Source organism: Odontomachus brunneus, unplaced genomic scaffold, assembly GCF_010583005.1.
Source record: "Odontomachus brunneus isolate Ranch 3 - 2012 unplaced genomic scaffold, Obru_v1 Obru_scaffold_077, whole genome shotgun sequence".
NCBI lineage: Eukaryota > Metazoa > Arthropoda > Insecta > Hymenoptera > Formicidae > Odontomachus > Odontomachus brunneus.
In genome coordinates, this window is record NW_022639527.1 from 521,569 (window position 1) to 543,942 (window position 22,374).

Sequence of the window (22,374 nt, forward strand, 5' to 3'; positions counted from 1 at the left end):
CATCGCACAAGATGTTCATTACACGTTAAGCCGCCGTGGCTGCTTTAGTTATCCGCCTGCTGACACGCTGAATACGGTTTCTATTTTCTCATTAGCATACTTGCCGTTTCGTGCGCGACATCCGCCGCGATCGCGCAGGCGGTCGATGTGAGTCCCACGTCGCCGGGCCGACGTCACGTTTGACAAAAAGTGTTCATCAGAGAATTCACCAGAAGGCAACTCCCGCGGTATCTCACGCAAAACTACAAATCGTCCGTTCACAACGTCCAGTACACCCGACGTTCGTTCGCGATATCATCTTGATATTCGATGTCATGGGAATAACAACGCGACAAATTTTCTTGTGAGTATCTACCTAGACAGCACACGATATTCCATGGATATCGTATGAACGTTCTTAGGATATAGAGGGACATCCTCTGAATGTCTTTAGGATGTTCTGAGAGATTTGTGCTATCGTGGTATAATCTATCTTTTTTTATATTAATCCGTTTTACTGATTATTATAATATCTAAAAATTAATTAAACTGTCAGAAAAGATATTTGATCAAAATTTAATAAAAATTCGAACAAAAAGATTTTAATAAGATAAAATAATTATTATTGGAGACGGGTATATGAAACACAACAGACCGTATGTTATTTCAAAAATTAATTTTATTCAGAAGTAGATTTAAAAAGAAAAACCAATATATTCACACACACATACATACACAAACAATATTTATCAAATTATAATAAAATAAGAATTTTTCCTATAAGAATTTATCCAAAAAAATATGTTATTCTTAGCAAAAACCCTTATAAATATATATATACTTTAAAAGACTCCTCTAACACCAAAAGAAAAATATTCGAATAACACCAAAAGAATAATATAATACTGTTCGGATGAGGGTGAATAACCAGGAATGAATTCTATTCAATGAATATGACCTCCATCCGCCATTCTCTATTTTCTTTTATTTTTCTTTTATGCCAAACCGTTTGGTTCAGCGCTTTGGAGAACCCGAGAGGTGAGGAATGAATCTGAGATCTTCGGTATAATGTCAATCTAGGATCGATTATCAGGTAGATCGGAAGGCGACAATTTGCATTAACACAAAACAGTTTATTTGTATTAATTTAGCAAACACACACTCGGGCAGATCAACGATAGCGAATATATGAGCGCTGTCGGTCGCGCTGTTTTTATTATATTACGTCAGTTTCCTTAATACGATGTACATGGATTGTATACATGAATCCCGGATCGATTGTCTGTCGCAGACTCGTGTGTTCTTCGCGTGACAATAGATCAGCTGTTGTTGTCGCCGAATATTTGCAACTCTTTAACCCATTGGCGTATTGTCTGAAATTACGGCAGGGAGCTTGCGACAGGCACGATCGCAAATAAACCGGAGACTCCGGAACAAATACCCAAAAAAGAACTCTAATGCAAAGTGCTGTTTCTTGTAATCACATAAAATCTCTTACCGAAAGAGTAGTTTCTATTTTAATGAAGTGAATTCTATTAAAAACAAGACTTTTATTCTAAATAAAAGATAAAAGATAAAAGATTCTTTTTTTATCTTAGGAACATTATACTTAGAATATTTTCTTCTTGGTTTAAAAAAATCCTCTTGAGGTTATATATAAGAAGATTCCGCTAAAGATAAGATTATCTTTTTTTGGACGAAAATAACTTCATTGAAGAGTTTGCGATAGTTTTTCTTTTAAACCGAGAAAAACTTTCGTTACCTGCTGAACGTATTTGCGAATCGATTTGTGGCTCAGAAAATGACGTGTTCGTGGACATGACATATCGTCGAGGATGTATTCGGGACTTTACGATGTATATTAAATATTTGTCGTAGGATTTAACACGGTATCGTCGACAAGAGAATACTGTAAATGCGATCGGGACGCGAAATCGCGCACGAAGAGCACGCTGTCTTATTTATTCTTGTTGATTCAGATTTACTATTAAACAACTGTTAATTACACGTGTCGCGCGCATGTTTGTGCGTGCGTAGAAGGAGGAAAACATACATTCTCGCCTTCCGATAAGCTCGTGAGATCGAATTCTACGAATAAATGCGTAGATTTCGAGTCGTAGATTTCAGCCGTACTTTTGACCTGAACCATATTTTCTAATACATTTATATATTCTGAAGAATTAATGTATATTTAATACACATGGAAACTGAAATCTTATTTAGCATCTCTAAATGGCAGAAAACACATAAAATGTCATTTGTTGATTTTAAAGAAAACCTTTCGTTAAAATAAGATTTCAGTTTCCATGTGTATTAAACATTCATTAATTCTTCAGAATATATAGGTGCTAGAAAGTTCAGGACGAAATTACGGCTAAAATTTCGACTGAGGATCTACGCATTTATTCGTAGAATTTGATCTCACGAGCTTATCAGAAGTCAAGAATGCAGAATAGATTAAATAGAATCAAAAGATATATAGTTTAAAGTATTAAAGTAGACTTTAAATGAGATATTGAAGTCGAAAGTAGAATCAAAATTTATACTCGAGATGATGAGCTCACGTTAATCGGTGGAGATAGCAGTGAGACTATTTGCGCGAATTTTGCGTCGAAAGACAAAATACCTGACAGTCACGAGTAAAGGTTGATGATTGTCGATTAGTGAAATCCCGGAAACAAATCTGTTTTTCTCATAAATGATCTTTGAGCTAGGCGGAGTTCGAATTCCTAGTTAACATCAGTAAAAAGAAGAAAAGGTAGAAAAAAAAAGAAAAAGTAGACCGTGTTTTCTTAACTCTTTTATCAATATCTAAACCAAGTAAGAAATTAATTGCAAGACATTAATTACTTTTTTAATTGATTATTGTGTTTTATTGACGATTAATATCAGCCATTTAAATTAAAAACCATTTAATTAATTTCAAAATATTTAATCGAAAACCGTTCGAATAATGATTAGTTTCAATTAAATTAAAGATCGTTTAATTGGCGATTGATATGGGCAAAGGGAATTAAAGATCATTAGTTTAGTTAATAGATGAACTTAGTAAATTTAATTAAAGGCCGCTTAATTGACGATTGAACTTAGTAAATTTAATTAAAGGTCGTTTAATTGACGATTGATATGAACAAATTCAATTGATTCAATCGAAGATTTGGTTTAAATTGACGATTGATACGCTCAGTGTTCCTTTCAACGCAGGTCTTACTCAATCATCGACATTTTCCACGATGCCACAATGCTCTGAATATGAATTATCCGCAGAACCAATTGTAACTTGAGTAATTGAACGATTGAATTAATTGAATTTGCTCATATCAATTATCAGTTAAACAATCTTTAATTAAAGTTGTTAAGTTTATTAAACGGACTTTAACTAAATTTGCTGATTAATTAAACGGACTTTAATTAAATTGATCAACTATATAAGAAAAGGCCAATAGAAGCCAAGCGCAAGAAATTTTATGCGAAAAGTTTGATAAGTTTTTTTATAAATAATATATAAGGAAAAGAATTCCTTTGTGCATACGTTTCGGTTGATTATTCAACCCTTCTCAGTGCAATGTATAATTCGCAGTTTGAAAAATACACTTAATACTAATGTAAACTGGAGTTATATCACTGGAAACATGGTGTTCCAATCTAATAAATATGGCCGTGTAAAAAGAAGTTCAAAAGTGTTGCGTCTGCAGTTAATGGTAAATAAAAGTGATAGTCAGTAGAGGTGTGACTTACCCAAAAGTTTCTTGACAATTAGAAAAGAGTCAAGAAATAAAAATGAAAAACTTGTTGCGTGAAAAAAAACTGCGAGCAACACCCGTCCTAAAAGCTATAAAAAGATATAAAAGAAAGAAAAGTGTCTTACCACAAACAAGCAGCGTAAAGTTGGCATAATAGACGACGTGATAAATGATCAAAAGTTAAAATTGTGTGAGCACAGACAACGCTCCCTAACGATATATACGACCTCAACTGCGGTTAGAATTATGTACGGTGTTATCGCAAGTGTACAGAAAGACGAATGTTTACAAAACAAAGGCACTGTGTTATGCTTAAATTATATTGCTTACTTGTTAATAGTAGGAAGATAGGAATCGTCAAGTTATTCCGTGTCGTTTTGTAAGTTGATGCATTTTGTTGTTTTTTAATAGGTAACATTTTAGAAATGTCTTTTTAAGTAAAAGTTTTCTTTGTCGAGTATTAAAATATTATCCCAGACGAACTAGTCATATAGTACACTCATGATGTGGTCAAACACAACGGAGGGATTTGGAGTGATTGATCCTTTTAGGTTCTTAAGGAAAGAGACAGCTAGTCAGTCCAATATATGTACATGGAAAAAAAAAAAGATTTGGTTGAATTAACCAAATATCTACTCAAATATGAACGATCCAGAAATTCCGATTAAAGTAACCCGAATTCTGTTTAACAAGATTTTTGGTAGACTAACCAAATATGTTTGATTATTTAACTACGTCTGGTTAAATAACCAGACATGTTTGGTTAATTTACCAAAAATCTTGTTAACTTAAACAGAATTCAATCGGACTTCAATCGGAATTTCTGGATCGTTCATATTCGACCAGATATTTGGTTAATTCAACCAAATCTTTTTTTTCCGTGTAGTATTGCAGTTTTTACAATTTAATTTATAAACGACATTATTATTAGCGAATTTAGAGATTGGATCTTTTTAGATTTTTATTAGTCCTTTGAGCTTATTATGGTACCAAAGATTGATTTCTCATCCATTATTAGGGTAAGTTTGTCAAGTTGTACTGAATAATCTTTTATATATGAAATAGAGAAAAACTCTTTGCAGTCCTAGCTGTAAAATATGTGCGAGAGGAAGCCGTTTTCCTTCTAAATATACAGAAAGACAGAGAATAGTTCTTTGTTCGTGATGCCAACTCAAATTAGAAAAAATTGACTTACATTAAAAAAAAATTAGAAAAAATTAGACTTAATTCGACTTAATTAGACTTAATTCGACACATATTAGAAAAAAATTGACACACCACTTTTGTTCGCAATATTTCATACATAGTCCTATAACTTAAATAATTTCTCGAATTCCCTTTAAGAACACATTTTATATATCTAAAACTTTAAAAAGAGATGCAGAAAGAGAAAAATAAATTTCCTTGATCCACTAAGATAGAGTTCGCTTAATTATGAGAACAGTCGCTATTCTTAATTGATTCTTTTATCAAATTTTATTAATTGCAGTGCTATATTTATGATTGAACCATTAATTATAAGCAAAATTGATTAATAACTAGTTAATAATAATTAGTTATAAGTGGAGTTAAAAAATTAAAATTATTAAAAAATTAATAACTTTTAACCTGCCTTAGTTAATTTTTAATGAGTCCAGTTTTAATTTCAACTTATTTTTTTTTAAACGTATTAATTTATTAACTTCTTTATATAAGTTAAAATAATTTTTATCAAAATATTAAAATCATTGCAGGCTACTTGCAATGCAAAATAAGAAAAACTAAAAGTATTGTTAGCACACAAAATGTTTCTTCGTTTCTCTCAATACCGGTGTTCTTATATGAAAGTTAAAACAGTCGGTATTTTTTCGTAAAAGACTATCTTTTCATTATTTTATATAAATTGAACTTATAATTAAATAAATTTAATAATTAATTAAATTAAATGCAAAAATAAATAAAGGGACACCTTTTTAATATGTTATAGAGGAAAAATGTAGGACATATATATTTTGTTATGGACGGAAGAACATATTTAGAAGGTTAAATCAGGCTCCGAAGTTCGTGTATAATTAATTTATTTTAGGGTTTTCTATAGAAGTCATTATCCGATTTAGATAAAACAAACGCCAAAATATTTCTTTATATATTTTATGCAAGATTATTATTGTGTGATTATTATTGTGTGATTTTTATAAAAGTCTTAATGTTTGATACGGGTGGTTTACTTCCATACAATTGACAAAAAATCTTACATAAAATATATCTTGCAACCCTCATTAAAAGAAATATTTTGGCGTTTGTTTCATTTAAATCGGACAACAGCTTCTATAGGAAACTATAAAATAAATCGATTACACCTCTAACTTCGGAATCTAATTCCACTTCCTAGATATATTTTTACACAGATAAAAATTATGTATGTATCCTATATTTCCATAACCTATAACATAATAAAGGAGTATCCGAATGGGACAGCAAAATATTTTTCCTCGTTAGTTAAAAGAATATATTAACTTATTCAACTTTGGTTATAAGTACAGCATTTGAATGAAGAATACACTGATTGAACTTTGACAGAGTGACAAATTTGACGATTCCAAATTCTACGTGAATTATTCAGCGGCCTGGACAGCATAACGCCGTGACACATTGCTCTCGTTATCGTATCTTGCGTAAATAATGAAGCTGCCAAGTAATGATTATAAATCTTTTACGTTAATTTACCTACTTCTGTCACATTCGTGAAATGGTCTGTGAATAATATGAGGTCATTCACCGCGAAAGAAAGAGAAAGAGAGAGGAGGGAGTGAGAGAGCGAAAAATACTATTTTATGACCAAATATAAAATATACGTGTACATATATATTCGTCGTGTTTGTGACGAGTATCGATTCCGAATGTAAATTTCATTCTTCGTCAGTGTCAGATTCCGGTCTCTTGCAGATGTTTAAAGATAATTAATTACGCAGCTATGAATCTCATCAAGGGACACGCTTTTTGCGAACTTCGCATTGAATTGGTAAAAGTTTTCACGACAATGCTTATCAATAAAAAAAATGGATATTTGTTGTCCTGAAAAAAATGTAAGGGAAAGTGATGTCAGTTATAGCGGGATGCCAGTTGAAACAAGTAGTCTAGTGACGAAATCTGAGAGAGGCATTAATTATTATTATTATTATTACTATTTAAAAGCCGATATATTATTTATGTTGACAAAGAAGGAGGCATTGTCTCATACACACTTGCTAGAATCCTTAGAGATAAGAATCTGGTTGACCTGGTTGTGTAAAACATTATTTATCAAATAAAACTTCAACTGAGACAGTACATTGTTTCAATTTTGTAACGAAAATTACTACGAAAACGTAACAGAAAAATTTACCATAATCAAATATTAATATTACTTTTCATTCATACTAAATTCATATTAAATTGTGTAGTAACTATAATATTACGGAAGTGGTACATTGGTCTTTACTGCCTGTCCATAAGTGTTTAAGCAATATTTTCAGTATTGTATAACAGAACTAGATCCTATGGATATTTTAATCATAGTATTTATTCTGCAGATTACAAGAAAGAGATAGTAATTATTAATTAAAGAAGATTGGCGGAATAATATATTGGTCGCTCGCAATAATATATTAATGTTATCTAATTAATAATTAAAAATCTATCTAACTAAAATTAGCAAAAAGGTAGAGGGCTTTTTTATTCATCTTGATAACCTAGGCCCATATACTGAAACCTGTTTTATCGATAAAAGTGTCTTGAATATAGCTTCTCAACCAATCAGATGGCTCCTAAGCCTCTTTTAAAGGCACTTTTATAGATAAAAGAAGATTGAGAATATAGATTCTAAAGTACAAGCATATGAGGGTAGACATCGCCATCTACTGTAGTTCATCTACTACATATATATATATACCAAAAAATTATACCAATGTAGTAAGTGGCTCACTATGGCCCGTCAAAACATTCCGCTATCGATACCGATCCTCTGGCGTCAGGATAGAAGAGTGGAGGAATGTTTTGACGGACCATAGTGGGTCACTTACTACTTCCTGAAAAATTAAAATCTCGACATTCAGAAATTAGGACAATTTCCTAAAAATTCAAGATCGAAATTCGAGAATATCGAGATAAAATATATTAAAATAAAATGTTCTCACGCAAAGAAAACTGTTATAATTGCTACATTCACATTCTTTATGGTCCAAAATTAGTAAAATATATGAAATTTCAAATTAAATAAATATTGCGTCAAAATTATACTATATATATCTCACGTCATTCACAAATCCTTTTTAATTAATATTTTAATAATTATTGTGAAAATCGCAAAATGATATAGAACTTTTATGTTCACTTTAATCCGTATTATACCTCAATGAAAGCTTTAAAGATTTTTTTTAAGACATATATATTGGGAGTACAAATTAGTTCAGTCCGTTTTCAAAAAATGGCTCTGGCTGTTATGAATGTTTCATAGTGACAGCTGATTTCGGTGGTTTCAGAGAGGTTAGACATCTGTCAATAATATTCAGTTTATATCGCTTTGAGTTTCATATAAAACCCCTGTTTTTTACTGTGTCGAATATGTCAAATTTTTTGTTAACTAAGCATTTGCGGGAGGTTTTAGTTTTCTGCTTTAATTGGAAGAAGAGTGCAACTGAAGCGCATCGAATGCTTGTAGAAGTTTATGGTGACAATGCTCCAACTGATAAATCATGTAGGGAATGGTTTCGATGTTTCAAGAATGGTGATTTCAGCGTTGAAGACAAGTCTCTGAACAGCCAAAAAATTCGAAGACAAAGAATTGGAGGCATTACTCGATGAAGATCCGAGTCAAACGCAAGAGGAGCTTGCAGAATCATTGGGAGTTACGCTTCGTTGATTCGTTTGAGCCGAGAAAAACGGCCGGAATACGAGCAAAGACATGACAAAGTTATTTTTCTGCATAATAACGCTCGGCCTTATGTTGCAAAAGTCGTAAAAAATTATTTGGAAACGCTCAAGTGGGATATTTTACCGCACCCGCTGTATTCGCAGGACATTGCTCCTTCTGATTACTGGTTGTTCCGACGGATGCAGCACGATTTGGCAGGTCACCAGTTCACTTCTTTCGCAGAAATCGAAAATTGACTCCTAATTTGGATCGCCTCAAAAGACGAGACATTTTTTCGAGATGGAATTCGAAAATTGCCTGAGAGGTGGGAAAAAGTAGTAGCCAGCGATGGACAATATTTTGATTAATCTATTCATTCATTTTGTTCTGAAATAAATGCATTTTTGACCACAAAAAAACGGACCGAACTAATTTGTACTCCCAATATATACAGGATATCCGAAACCTTCTTTGACACAAATTGTAGAAAAGTACAACGGATTAAACAAAACTGAAAAGTCAAATACTATTTTGCGAAATTCGCAATGGTTTTCGAGTAATTAATTATTTTGTCTTAGCAAATTAGTGCTTGGGCCGGCGCGCGACCGTGATACACGCGAATCGCGGCTCACTGCCTCCCTTCGCCCATAGCTACGCTGTATCTCGTATATTTTATACCATAGTTATCATAATTACGAGATACAGCGTAGCTATGGGCGGAGCCGCGATTCGCGTGTATCACGGTCGCCCGCCACATAGTGGTCCCAAATCGATTTTAGCCAGCCAAAAATCCTTGCTTCCAAAACTATTAATATTTTATAAATAAAATGTTTATAGAATAGTTTATAGAAATATCTTAAATATATTGTCCAAGGTTTTTAGTTATATTTTAGTTTACATTCTTTAACATTGTTATGTAATATTGTTATGGAAAAAAAATATATTTGCCCAGAATTAATAACGGGAGTATTTAAGGCACTGTAACGGAATTAGTTACATTTCTTGTTTATTTTTATATATTTTTGTTATATTTTTGTTATTTTTGTTTATTTTTGTCAATTTTTTTATTTCTTTTAATTTTTGGTTTTTTTTATTTTTTTGTTTGTTTTTTTAATTTTTTGTTACTTGTTATTTAAGTTTTATTATAAATTTAAATACTGTGGGAGTAACGAACCACGGGGTCCTGATCTCTGCTGTGATACACACACACACACACACACACACAGACAGAGAAGGTTTGCAGTCTTTAACTACTGTGGGAGTGACGAACCATCCTGGTTCTGATCTCTGCTGTGATACACACACACACTTATTTGTTTTTAAATCAGTTAGGAAAGAAAATGTTCGTTCTGGATCGGCATTTGAATGCGAAAGTGATTGAATTGCATTCACGAGGGACATTAAATTAGGATATCTCGCAATATTATTATTATTTTGACGTTTTAGAATACTTTTCTCCATATCATCAAACTTTAATGTAGAAAGAGTTTGCTTTTCCTCAATACTAACATCATTATATAATACAAGCCATTCTTTCTTTAAGCTATTTTCATCAAAACCGCTCAGACTTTTAACAATAAAAGAAATATCGTTATGAGATATTTTTCTATTACTTTCAAATAAAGCTACATGCGCCTGAAAGCTTTGTAATTTAAATAAAAAGATATTAAGAGGTAATCTTTTTCTAATTTCTTCGGCAGCAACAACATAAAATTGCAAACAGTTTTGTCAAATATTATGAATAACATTTGCATGTCCTTCTTTAATTAACATATCAAGATATTGTTCACATTCCGATCCCAAATTAATATCACTAATAGATTTGTGATTCCTCTGTTCCAAAAAAGTAATGTTTATAACTGTATGCATGTTTTTCAATGTGTCAGGTTTCAAAAAGTTTTGAGAAATTTGCAAAAGGAAATTAACGGATGTAGACTGCAATAAATTTATTCCAATTTCGTGAGCTTGAAAGAAAGCATTAAATGTATTAAATAAATTTAAAACATATTTTAAAAATAGGAAGTATGCCTTAGTGTCAACGTTATTCATAAGTGATAATAAATATTCCTCAGACTTTGTTTTTGCACTCACGACCATTTCATTAAGGAAATGTGTTAAAGTAGCCCACAACTCAAGAAATCTATCGATACAAGAATAACGTGAAAGCCACCGAAAAGTACATAACTTCAAAAGTTTCTGATGGGTATCTTGTAAATCTTCACAAAACTCTTTGAAAATAGCTGAATGCTTTGGACTGTTGTTAATGTAATTAATAGTGTTTCGAAGTAAATCTTCGCAAATATCGTATTTTAGTGCATGCAGCATGCGCGGTTAATGTGGCGGAGTCACATGAACATGCAATTGTTATTAGTTGTTTGTGTCTTTTTTCTACTTTTTTTTTAAAAGATACATGTTTTCCCGTTATAACAGAAGCATTATTGCATGAAAGGGCAAGAATATTTGAAAATAGAATCTGTATTTTACAGAGTGAAATACATTTCACAGAGTGAGTACATTTAAGAGTGAAACACTTAAAATAAGTGTTCTGCACTGCAATGTCTTGCATTGATATATTGGGAGTACAAATAAGTCTCCGCCGTTTGACAAAAGATGGCCCCACCAGTAAGTTATGGTTGAAATTGTCAGATGTAAAACGTCATATCGTAATGTTGGACATCTGGCAACACTATAACCTTGAAATATTAGCGATTTTGTATCAGCATCACATAATTTTTTTCGTGCGAAAATGTCGAGTTTTGAGCCGAATAAGCGTCATTTGCGGGAACTTTTGATTTACTTCTTTAATTTGAAGAAATTTGCAGCTGAGGCGCATCGATTGCTTGTAGAAGCATATGGTGAGGCTGCTTTAAGTGAAAGAAGTTGTCGTGAGTGGTTTCAAAAGTTTAAGAACGGTGAGTTTGACGTCGAAGACAAAAAACGTAGCGCAAGGTCGAAAGTGTATGAAGACGCGGAATTGGAAGCATTATTGGAGGAAGATTCGTGCCAAACGCAAGAAGAACTTGCACTTACATTAGGAGTAACTCAACAAGCAATTTCACATCGTTTAAAATTGTTGGGAATGATTCAAAAGCAAGGAAATTGGGTTCCATATGAACTGAAGCCGAGAAACGTTGAACGCCGATTTTGCACATGTGAAATGCTGCTTGCCAGGCATAAACGAAAGGGTTTTTTGCATCGTATAGTCACTGGTGATGAAAAATGGATCCACTACGATAACCCAAAGAAGAGGAAATCATGGGGACCACGTGGCCTTGCTTCAACATCGACAGCCAAGCCGAATATTCATGGAAAAAAACTCATGTTATGTATTTGATGGGATCAGGTTGGTGTCGTGTATTATGAGTTGCTCAAACCATTACTGGGGCTCTCTACCGAACACAATTGATGAGATTGAGCCGAGCACTTAAGGAAAAACGCGCCCACTACTACTCCAGACACGACAAAATTATTCTCCTGCATGATAATGCTCGTCCACATGTTGCGGCGCCGGTCAAAATCTACTTGGAAACACTCAATTGGGAAGTTTTACCCCACCCGCCGTATTCTCCAGACGTTGCTCCTTCTGACTATCACTTGTTTCGATCAATGGCACACGGCCTGGCTGATCAGCACTTCCGGTCTTATGAAGAAGTAAAAAATTGGATCGATTCGTGGATCGCCTCAAAAGATGACCAGTTTTTTCGACGCGGGATTCGTAGGCTGCCCGAAAGATGGGAGAAAGTAGTGGACAGCGATGGACAATACTTTGAATCATAAATGTATAACCAGTTTTTTACAATAAAGCCTTGAATTTCGGAAAAAAAACGGCGGAAGCAAAGTTGTACACCTAATACGTGTCGAGCTCTGGCACAGAGGATCAGCTGCGGGACAAATACTTCCGGTTTAAAATTGATGCCACAGTCAGTCACGAATAACCGGCAATAAGAGAATAACCGCTTGTACTTCTTTATTGTATTATTAAGAACTAGTCAACTCTTTTCTTACCAGTGAACGAATGATCGCGAACTCAAGCGCAACGCAAATGCAATCGCCAATCGTGAGTGTGATATAGTAAGGAGGTACCGTTGGAATTTTTTCTATGCAGAAACCTGTGCGCATATGTGTACAAGGCTCCTGCATGGAGAAAATTCCCACGACAAACTATCCCTGTGATATGAGCATATTACTTCCTTGACATGAATCCACTTAAAATTTACTTAATATTTATTAATCATAGGACAAGGTCCGTTCGACATTGCAAATACTAAATGGATCTTATCCACAAGCCGATTCATATAATCTGATCTAGTATTTAACGTCGTTTTAAGTGCATTTTACAATACTATTTGACCAATAAAACGATCGTAAACAGCGTTTGATATAAACTTTAGATTATATTAAATATAATATCCTAGATAATGAATATTATAAAATACGTTTAAAGAGCATGTTACCAGCGTTATTGATTGCTAACGCATTATTCTATTCTCGTTGTATATCTAAAAAAAGTGATAAAGATAAAATCATGCAGTAGCGTTGATAGAGACTCTCTGAATGCACCTATAGTGGCGACCGAGTCACCTAGTCGATTTAATCTCCGCTATGGGCGGAGGGACGCGGCGAGATACGATTCGCGAGTGTCACGGTCGCACGTCGGCCGAAGGCATTTTTCTTTCCGCTGCCGCTTTCTGTACGCTAATTTGTTGAGACAAAATAATTAATTTCTCAAAAACTATTGCGAATATCGCAAAACGGCACAGGACTTTCTTGCTCACCTCAATCCGTTCTATGTTCTCACCAAGGGTCATCATGGGATTTCGGGACACCCTGTATATATACAGGGTGTCCTGCGTAAGACATACGGAAAGAAAGATATAAATAGAACATATAAAAGTGAACAAAATTGTATAGGTCATTTTTCAAGCAACCACGTAAAATTTTGAGATATTAATTAAAATAGTTGGGCATATCAGAGCGCGGCGACGCGGCAGGCGAGACATACGGCTCGCCGCGGCCGGCAAAGAAAATGGAAGAACGCACACATACACGGACGCAACACGGAGCTACTCATTTCAGTATGCCAAACGGTCCCCCTCTCTGGCCTATAAGATAGGCCCGCGAGCCGTCTATTTCCTTTGCCGGCCGCGGCAAGCCATATGTCCCGCCTGCCGTGTCGCCGCGCTCTGATATGCCCAACTATTTTAATTAATATTTCGAAATTTTACGTGGTTGTTTGAAAAATGACCTATACAATTTTTGTTCACTTTTATGTATTCTATTTATATTTTTCTTTTGGCACGTCTTACGTGGAACACCCTGTATACAGAGTGTCTGATAATTATAACACACCAACTCCACAGGGGCGTAGAGCTAAGACAAAATAATTAATTACTCGAAAATCATTGCGAATTTCGCAAAATGGTATTTGACTTTTCTGTTCTGTTTAATCTGTTCTATTTTTCTACGATTTGTGTCAAGAAAGGTTTCGGATACCCTGTATATATAAGGATATAGTAATTATATAGGGTGTCCCGCGTAAAACGTGCCAAAAGAAAAATATTGGGAGTACAAATAAGTCTCCGCCGTTTTTTTATAAAAAATTGGGCATTTATTGTAAAAGAACGGTACCTTATGTTTTATTCAAAGTATTGTCCATCGCTAGCCACTACTTGTTCCCATCTTTCTGGCAGCATACGGATACCGCGTCGGAAGAACGCTTCATTTTTTGAAGCTATCCACGAATTGACCCAATTTTTGATATCTTTATATGATGTGAAGTGCTGTTCAGACAGACCATGCGTCATCGATCGAAACAAGTGATAGTCAGAGGGAGCAATGTCTGGAGAATACGGCGGGTGGGGTAAAACTTCCCAATTGAGTGTTTCCAAGTAGGTTTTGACCGGCGCCGCAACATGTGGACGAACATTATCATGCAGGAGAATAATTTTGTCGTGTCTGGAGTAGTAGTGGGCGTGTTTTTCGTTGAGTGCTCGGCTCAATATCATCAATTGTTCGGTAGAGAGCCCCAGTAATAGTTTCGTTCGGTTTGAGCAACTCATAATACACGACACCAAGCTGATCCCACCAAATACACAACATGAGTTTTTTCCATGAATATTCGGTTTGGTTATCGATGTTAAAGCATGGCCACGTAGTCCCCATAATTTCCTCTTCTTTGGGTTATCGTAGTGGATCCATTTTTTATCATCAGTGACTATACGATGCAAAAAACCCTTTCGTTTATGCTTGGCAAGCAGCATTTCACATGTGCAAAATCGGCGTTCAACGTTTCTCGGCTTCAGTTCATATGGAATCCAATTTCCTTGCTTTTGAATCATTCCCAACGATTTTAAACGATGTGAAATTGCTTGTTGAGTCACTCCTAATGTAAGTGCAAGTTCTTCTTGCGTTTGGCACGAATCTTCCTCCAATAATGCTTCCAATTCCGCGTCTTCGTACCTTCCGCTACGTCTTCGTTCCTCGTCTTTCGACCTTCCGCTACGTTCTTTGTCTTCGACGTCAAACTCAGCGTTCTTAAACTTTTGAAACCACTCACGACAACTTCTCTCACTTAAAGCAGCCTCACCATATGCTTCTACATGCGCCTCAGTTGCAGATTTCTTCTAATTAAAGAAGTAAATCAAAAGTTCCCAAATGATGCTTATTCGGCTCAAAACTCGACATTTTCGCACGAAAAAAATTATGTGATGTTGATACAAAATCGCTAATATTTCAAGGTTATGGTGTTGTCAGATGTCCAACCTTACGATATGACGTTTTACATCTGACAATTTCAACTATAACTTACTAGTGGGGCCATCTTTTGTCAAACGGCGAAGACTTATTTGTACTCCCAATATAAGTAGAACAGATAAAAGTGAACAAAAATTGTACAGGTCATTTTTCAAACAACCACGTGAAATTTCGAGATATTAATTAAAATAGATGAGCAAATTAGAGCGCGCGACGCGACAGGCGAGACATACGGCTCGCCTCGGCCGGCGAAGAAAATGGACGATTGCTGGCGGACCTATCACGCAGTGTCAGATCTGAGACGTAGTCCCCACCTCTAGGCCTATGAGATAGACCCACGGGCAATCGTCCATTTTCTTCGCCGGCCGTAACGAGCCGTATGTCCCGTCTGCTGCGTTGCGCGCTCTGATTTGCTCAACTATTTAAATTAATATTTCAAAATTTTACATGATTGTTTATTAATGAATATCTCAAAATGTTACGTGGATATTGAAAAATGACCTCTACAATTTTTGTTCACGTTTACCTATTCTACTTATATTTTTCTTTTGGCACCCGTCTTACGCGGGGCACTCTGTATATTATAATATATATATTAAAATAACTGTTGTTTTATGTATGATAGATATATAATAATACAGCAATTTTTGATGCAATATTTATTTAATATGAAATTTCATATATTTTACTAATTTTAAACCATAAAGAATATGAATATAGCAATTATAGTAGTTTTTTCTGTGTGGGAACATTTTATTTCAATATGTTTTATCTCGGTATTCTCGAATTTCGATCTTGACTTTGTGGGAAATTGTCCTAGTTTCTAAATTTCGAGATTTTGATTTTTCAGGAAGTAGTAAGTGACCCACTATGGTCCGTCAAAACATTCTCCCACCTTTCTACCCTGGTGCCAAAGGGTCGGTAGTGGGGGAATGTTTTGACGAGCCATAGTGAGCTACTTACTACTTCGGAATCATTTTTCGGTATTCACTATAAAAAATTGTCTCGATTGCAGATTCGTTCTTTTCCACGCATACACACGTAGCTCGAGCGTTTCCTCGAAGGAAGGCGACATTTGTTACTGGCATCATCCACACACAATCGATTATCCCGAGTGTGATTTCGCAGAGAGCCGGCAGCGTCTCGTCTGTTTCAATGGTCTCCAAGACAAGTGGAAGGCCAGGTAAATATAATCACGTTAAAAATTACAAGCTTAAAATATCAATCTTGCATTTTCAATCATCGAGTAAAAACTAATTGAAACTAATTTAATTCCTTCATAACAAATTGACGTTATGAAATTAAAGACGCAAAATTGAAGAGATCTTTTTTCTGATTTTTACGATCGAATTTGTAATTCTGTCGAGTTTGTAATTTCCCTTCGATGTTTTATTACGAATTTTCAGGAACGAAAATATACAGGTGCTCGTTCTGTGCGAATGGCCAATCGCGACGTTCAATCCACAGGAAGTACTGCGAACATTTACGCGTTTGCGAAAGTTAACACTGGCGAACAGTAATTTGACTCAATTATCAACTACATTTCCGATCGAAATGGCAGTACTCGAGGTAGAGAATATTTGTCAGCCGCTTCGAAAATAACAGCTATATACACACAGAAAAATATATATTGCGTTCAAGTGTTATTTGTTTCGAGTATTTTATAAGTTTATATCCGCAAAGCTGTCATAAGTTCATTATAAGCATCAAATTTATTCAAAATACAATCTGAATCCTAATATGTTTACATTTCAATCAAGAATATTAAATTAAAACAAAAATTCAGTTTAATTATTACATAGAATCGGACTAACTTTCTCTTCGATAATGTTTTATAATATTCTTCTAAAGAAAAAGTAATTATTTTTCTTTAAATATACGATAATAAGCTTTTCTATAAATTTGTCTCTAAAATATGAGCATATTTTAAGATTATTATCAAGAAAATATTCTTTGTTGAAGATAACTATTATTTAAAAAAAGAAAAGTAAACTGAGCAAACACTTTTTTAGCAGTAAAATTATATTTTTCTGTGTGTCTTTAATAAATTTTGCTAGGATTATTTGTTAGAATTTTTATAGATTACAGCAAAATAATAGTAATCGTGATATATTACGCTTCGCCGTCGTCTTTAGAACAATCAGGATTGAGAAATAATGCGTTACTTGTAACACCGTTATCATTATAAGTTATTGTTTTCAGTAATGACTTGATAACGATATTATTTTTTTCAATAATAACGATAATTGTTACACAATTACACTTTTTGCATAACGATAACGAATATAGTCGTTACTTTTATCAATATTTTATAGAGGACAGTCCTGCCAATTGTAATAATGTAAACAATTTTTTACATTGTATCCCATTTATTATTAATCAGTGAGAAACCAAATTTATATATGACATTAAGTGATTTTTTTGTTTCAATTTTATAACAATATTAGTAAAATGTAAAGTTTTCAAAGTTATTTCAATAAAAAGACAGTAAGGAATTACAATTGACACCAACATAGTGTTAATTGTAACAGTATAGGGTGTCAATTGTAATATCAATTTTAATTCTCGTGAATCATTTAAAAAGCAACATAAAATATACGTAAATATACATAAAATTATACGTTATAAAGTAGTTTACTTTAAGCTAAACAACAAGATTAAAATAATAAAAAGTTAATATTTTATATTAAAACTTATAAAAAAAAGAAATATTGAAAATAAAGATTCAATTAGACAAACAATGAAGATAAATATAAAATGGGTTTCCTGCGCAGTGGAATGAGCTTATTTTTTATATTCAGTACACTGTAATTTTCTTGACTTTTTTTTTGTTCGTGTCTTTCACAGCATATCAAATATATATCTTTTATTTTCGTCAGTGTCTTTACGTATATAGTTCCGCGTGTATGTCATTAGTCGGGAAATTTCGTGATTTAGAGCCTACGGAGTCTCGAAACATTTATAAAAAACGTAAACATATGCGAAGGCGAAAAATTAAACACAAGATTCTGAACGAGCAGTATTATGATATTTCTAATCCTTTTATATTACATTTTCGTAATAATTTTCATTACGAAATTGAGGCAATAGACTGTCTCGGTTGAAAAATTTATTTGATAAATAATATTCCAACAAGTTGGAATATTAGATATGTCTTTGCAAGTAGTGTCAATAGTAATATATTACAATCGACATCATTTTCATTGTTACAGTTGCGATCATCTCTATTTTCACATATGTATATACATATCCATTCTTATTTACGAATATTATTCACTTATTTAATATCAACATTTACCTTATTTAGTAACTTGATAAACGTATATTTAAATGTCTAGCAAAGTCTATTTTTAGATAAATCTTATGGCATGAGTTGAAAGAATTTTTCGACAGATATTGAAAATTACTAACGGACTTCTTCCATAATCAAGCTTGCATTGGAAAATATGTAAGAGACAATGACTTTTGGTTTATGTGTACATAAATCACATATCGATGAGGCTTTCAAATAATAATAATAATAATTTATTCTAACAAATTTTCTCTAACAAATTTTACCACTAGATTATTTGTTTCAATTGACAATCCGTTATAATTGTTGACACTACTCTCCCCTACTTTATATATATAGAATTTATATATAGAATGGGTAAAAGCGAATTTCCTAAAAAAAAGTTTTCAAAGCTTGATGAAAAAGTAACGAAATAGAGATGGAAATTGTAACAATTGTTTATCTTTTGAGTAATGATAACGATAACGAGTGAACTTTTTTAATATGTAAACAAGTAACGCGTTACTTTTTAAAAACAACTTTTCCAATTCTGAACATAATTAAGCATTTGAATTTTGCATAGGAAAATCTCTAAATGTCGAGAAGAAAAAAGTTATCGAAAATTTGTTATCGCGAGACGATATGAGGCGTTTTACACGTACATACTTTACCTTGAAAATTACGGGAGCTTGAAGAGATGTGTCTGTATCGATAGAAAATCAATGTGATCGGCACTAAGCTACGAATACTGCTGAGGAACGTGTTTTCGAATCTGCGGGCCTTAAGGATTCTCGATCTAAGGAACAACGCTCTCGAGGAGATCAATATTACAACTATTGACGTGCCGACCTTGAAGCAACTTTATTTAGCCGGTAAGAAACAGAATTCTCTATCGAGATTTCCACAGAAAGCTATATATTCTTGGCATCGAAATGTAGAATCTCTTAGGTTCGTATTAATAGTTAGAAACTTGTTTCGAATAAGAGTTCCAGATTTAAATTTATGCGCGTATCAATAGTCGTTACTCGAAATTTATCTCAAGTGGAGTGAGACACTCCAATTTGAATTTAAGGTTAGATATCAGTTTTTCAATTAAATTATGCTTATCAATATAATATAATGTCATGTATCGTATAATTCAATTGAAAAACTTAGTTCCGATTTTAAATTCAAATTTGAGTATCTTATGCGCTACGAGTTTCAAAAGCAGTGACTATTAATACGAGTCTAAGGTTTATATTAATAGTCGCCACTTGAAACTTGTCTCATATAAGATACACGAATTTTTATTCCAAAATCCAAGTTATTTCAATTGAATTATAATAGATATGATATTTACACTTGTAAACGCGATTTAATTAAAAACTCTCATCTAACTCTATATTCAAATCTTACTAGAAACGAGTTTTAAGTAACAATTATTGATATAGGCTTTAAAATTAAAACTAGGTTGTTTATTTGTATTATGACTACAAATATATAAATAATAACAAATAATATAAAAATAATATACAAAAGCTACAAATATACAAAATGTATATCATACGATTTAATTAAAAAATTTAATTTTCTCAGTTTTTTGGGATAAAGTTTTACTCGAAAAATAGGGTGACCACCGAGTCACCTGAATTCGAATGATTTTTCATTTATATAGAGTGAATTCTCCATTTTGAATTGTTGAGTGAATATTTTCATTCAAAGAGTGAATCTAATGTACTCCACTGTCACAGGAATATATTTACTCTAATCAATTGAAACAATTGCTCATATGGAGTCAGAATTCGCTCTAAGCTTGAGTGAAACTTTTGTTCTTGCGATTTCGAGTGGCAATATTGTCACTATCGCTTCGAATGAAAATATAGCAGAGTTGCGAGTAATTAATTACTTTTTAAATTAATTATCGTGTATTTAATTGACGATTAATATGAACTTTTTATATATGAACCAATTCAATTGGAAACCTCTGAAATTGACAATTAATTTCAACAAACTTAATAGATGAATTCAATTGATTGATGAGTGCTTTCAATACATTCAATTCAAGACAATTGTTTAATTAACGATTAATTCCGCTTCGAGAAATTTAGAGAGTAGATTTAACTCTGGATTCAAATCTTAGGTCCGTGTTAATAGTTATTAGTTGCAACTCGTCTCAAGTAAGATGTTCAAATTTGAATTCAAAGTTAGATAAGAGTTTTTCAGTTGAATCGTGATATATATATATATATATATATATATATATATATATATATATATATATAAATATCACATATAGAACTGAAAAGTTTGGATCTAACTTTGAGTAAAAATCTGAGCATCTCACGTGAAAAAAGTTTCAGATGACAACTATTAAAGCTTCTGCGTATTCACATTATCCATCTCTTTTTAATGACATTAGAAGCAAGAAAACGCATGCTAAAAATCCTTGAAAAATACATTGAAGTAAAAAGATATATCCGTAAAGTGACAATTGATCGAACAAATCTGTAAAATAGTGCTTATAACACTTCCCTTTTGTTGTAACAATCAATAATTTGCCGTTGATTATCGGGCACGGAAAAAAAGGTTTGGTTGAATTAACCAAATGTCTGGTCGAATATGAACGATCCAGAAATTCCGATTGAAGTAACTCGATTCTGTTTAAATTAACAAGATTTTTGGTTGACTTAAACAGAATCTGGATTACTTTAATCGGAATTTCTGGATCGTTCATATTCGACCAGATATTTGGTTAATTCAACCAAACCTTTTTGGGACATACAATATATCTTTTCAATCGATCTTTTCGCATGATTCTATCATGTTTATTTACGATAAGTTATTGATTGTTAGATCGTTTCGCTGCGTTCGAGCATCTCTCGTCGCACGACAGTAAAAAATCTGAATTCTCTCTCCGTAGAAAGTACTCAGGCCGATGATTCTTTTTAACCGAAATTGCACACACAAGAGACTAATATGTTCATTCTCTTTGTCTCTCTGTTTTTCGCGCGCGCATCTCATATGTTATTAATGAGACTGTACCGGCGAAGGTAATCCGTTGAGATGTACGGAAGATACCGCCTGGATTTTGGACTCCACCGAAGGATCAGTCGCGAGCAGAGTCGTCGACAGAGACAAATTGCTTTGCGCCGCACCGTATGATGGAAGACCGCTTGTCCCGGTCGTCGAAATAATCGTGGTAACGTGAAAATACACTCCCTTCTTTCGCGCATAAACGCTAATAAAATGGGATAACGCCGTGAAAAATCAAGAAAAGGAACAGCGGAAGCTTCGCTAGATTGCCACGCGAAATTCGCGGCCAGAGTCGACTTTTAATTTGCAGGCGCTGAGAGAGGAATGCAAACGGACCATCTGCGAGTGCGAACTAGTCTACGTGGTCGGACGTGCCGGCAAGCTCACCGCTCAGGGGCAAGTCATAGCTTTCACCTCGGTAAATTGTAGCCACCGCGGCCTCACCGACATGCCCGACTTCTTACCGGCGAACACGACCACCCTTCGTCTAACCGGAAACAAGGTTCTAGCAAATTATATCTATAATTTGTAAACTTTCACAAAATTTTACTTCTATAATATTTGGAAAATTCTATAAAATTTTATATAGTTTAGACAAGATCTAAATTTTAATAAATCCTAACAAACTTTTGCAAAAAGATGGAGAAATAAATCCTCTCATTCAGTTCTCATTCTCGCAATTTAAATTTGTAACTTATAGAATTCTACAAAATTTCATTGTAATTTGTAAAATTTTATAAAATCCG

At 33.5% G+C, this 22,374-nt stretch overlaps 1 protein-coding gene and 1 long non-coding RNA gene across 3 annotated transcripts in view; one reads left to right on the top strand and one right to left on the bottom strand.

Annotated features, from left to right (window-relative positions):
- LOC116847434 overlaps window positions 1-19,425 on the bottom strand; it is a 30,227-nt gene extending 10,802 nt beyond the window's left edge. For both annotated transcript variants that reach the window (XR_004378760.1, XR_004378759.1), the window contains exon 1: window positions 19,288-19,425. This is a non-coding gene — a long non-coding RNA (uncharacterized LOC116847434). The remainder of the gene's footprint in view (window positions 1-19,287) is intronic.
- Window positions 1-22,374, top strand: part of LOC116847432 (protein singed wings 2) — a 26,161-nt gene continuing 3,787 nt past the window's right edge. The window contains exons 1-6 of the mRNA XM_032822429.1: window positions 1-343; window positions 16,361-16,528; window positions 16,752-16,914; window positions 19,332-19,488; window positions 21,646-21,794; window positions 21,939-22,130. Of these exons, the coding sequence (XP_032678320.1) occupies window positions 315-343; window positions 16,361-16,528; window positions 16,752-16,914; window positions 19,332-19,488; window positions 21,646-21,794; window positions 21,939-22,130 (858 nt within the window). The 5' untranslated portion in view covers window positions 1-314. The remainder of the gene's footprint in view (window positions 344-16,360; window positions 16,529-16,751; window positions 16,915-19,331; window positions 19,489-21,645; window positions 21,795-21,938; window positions 22,131-22,374) is intronic.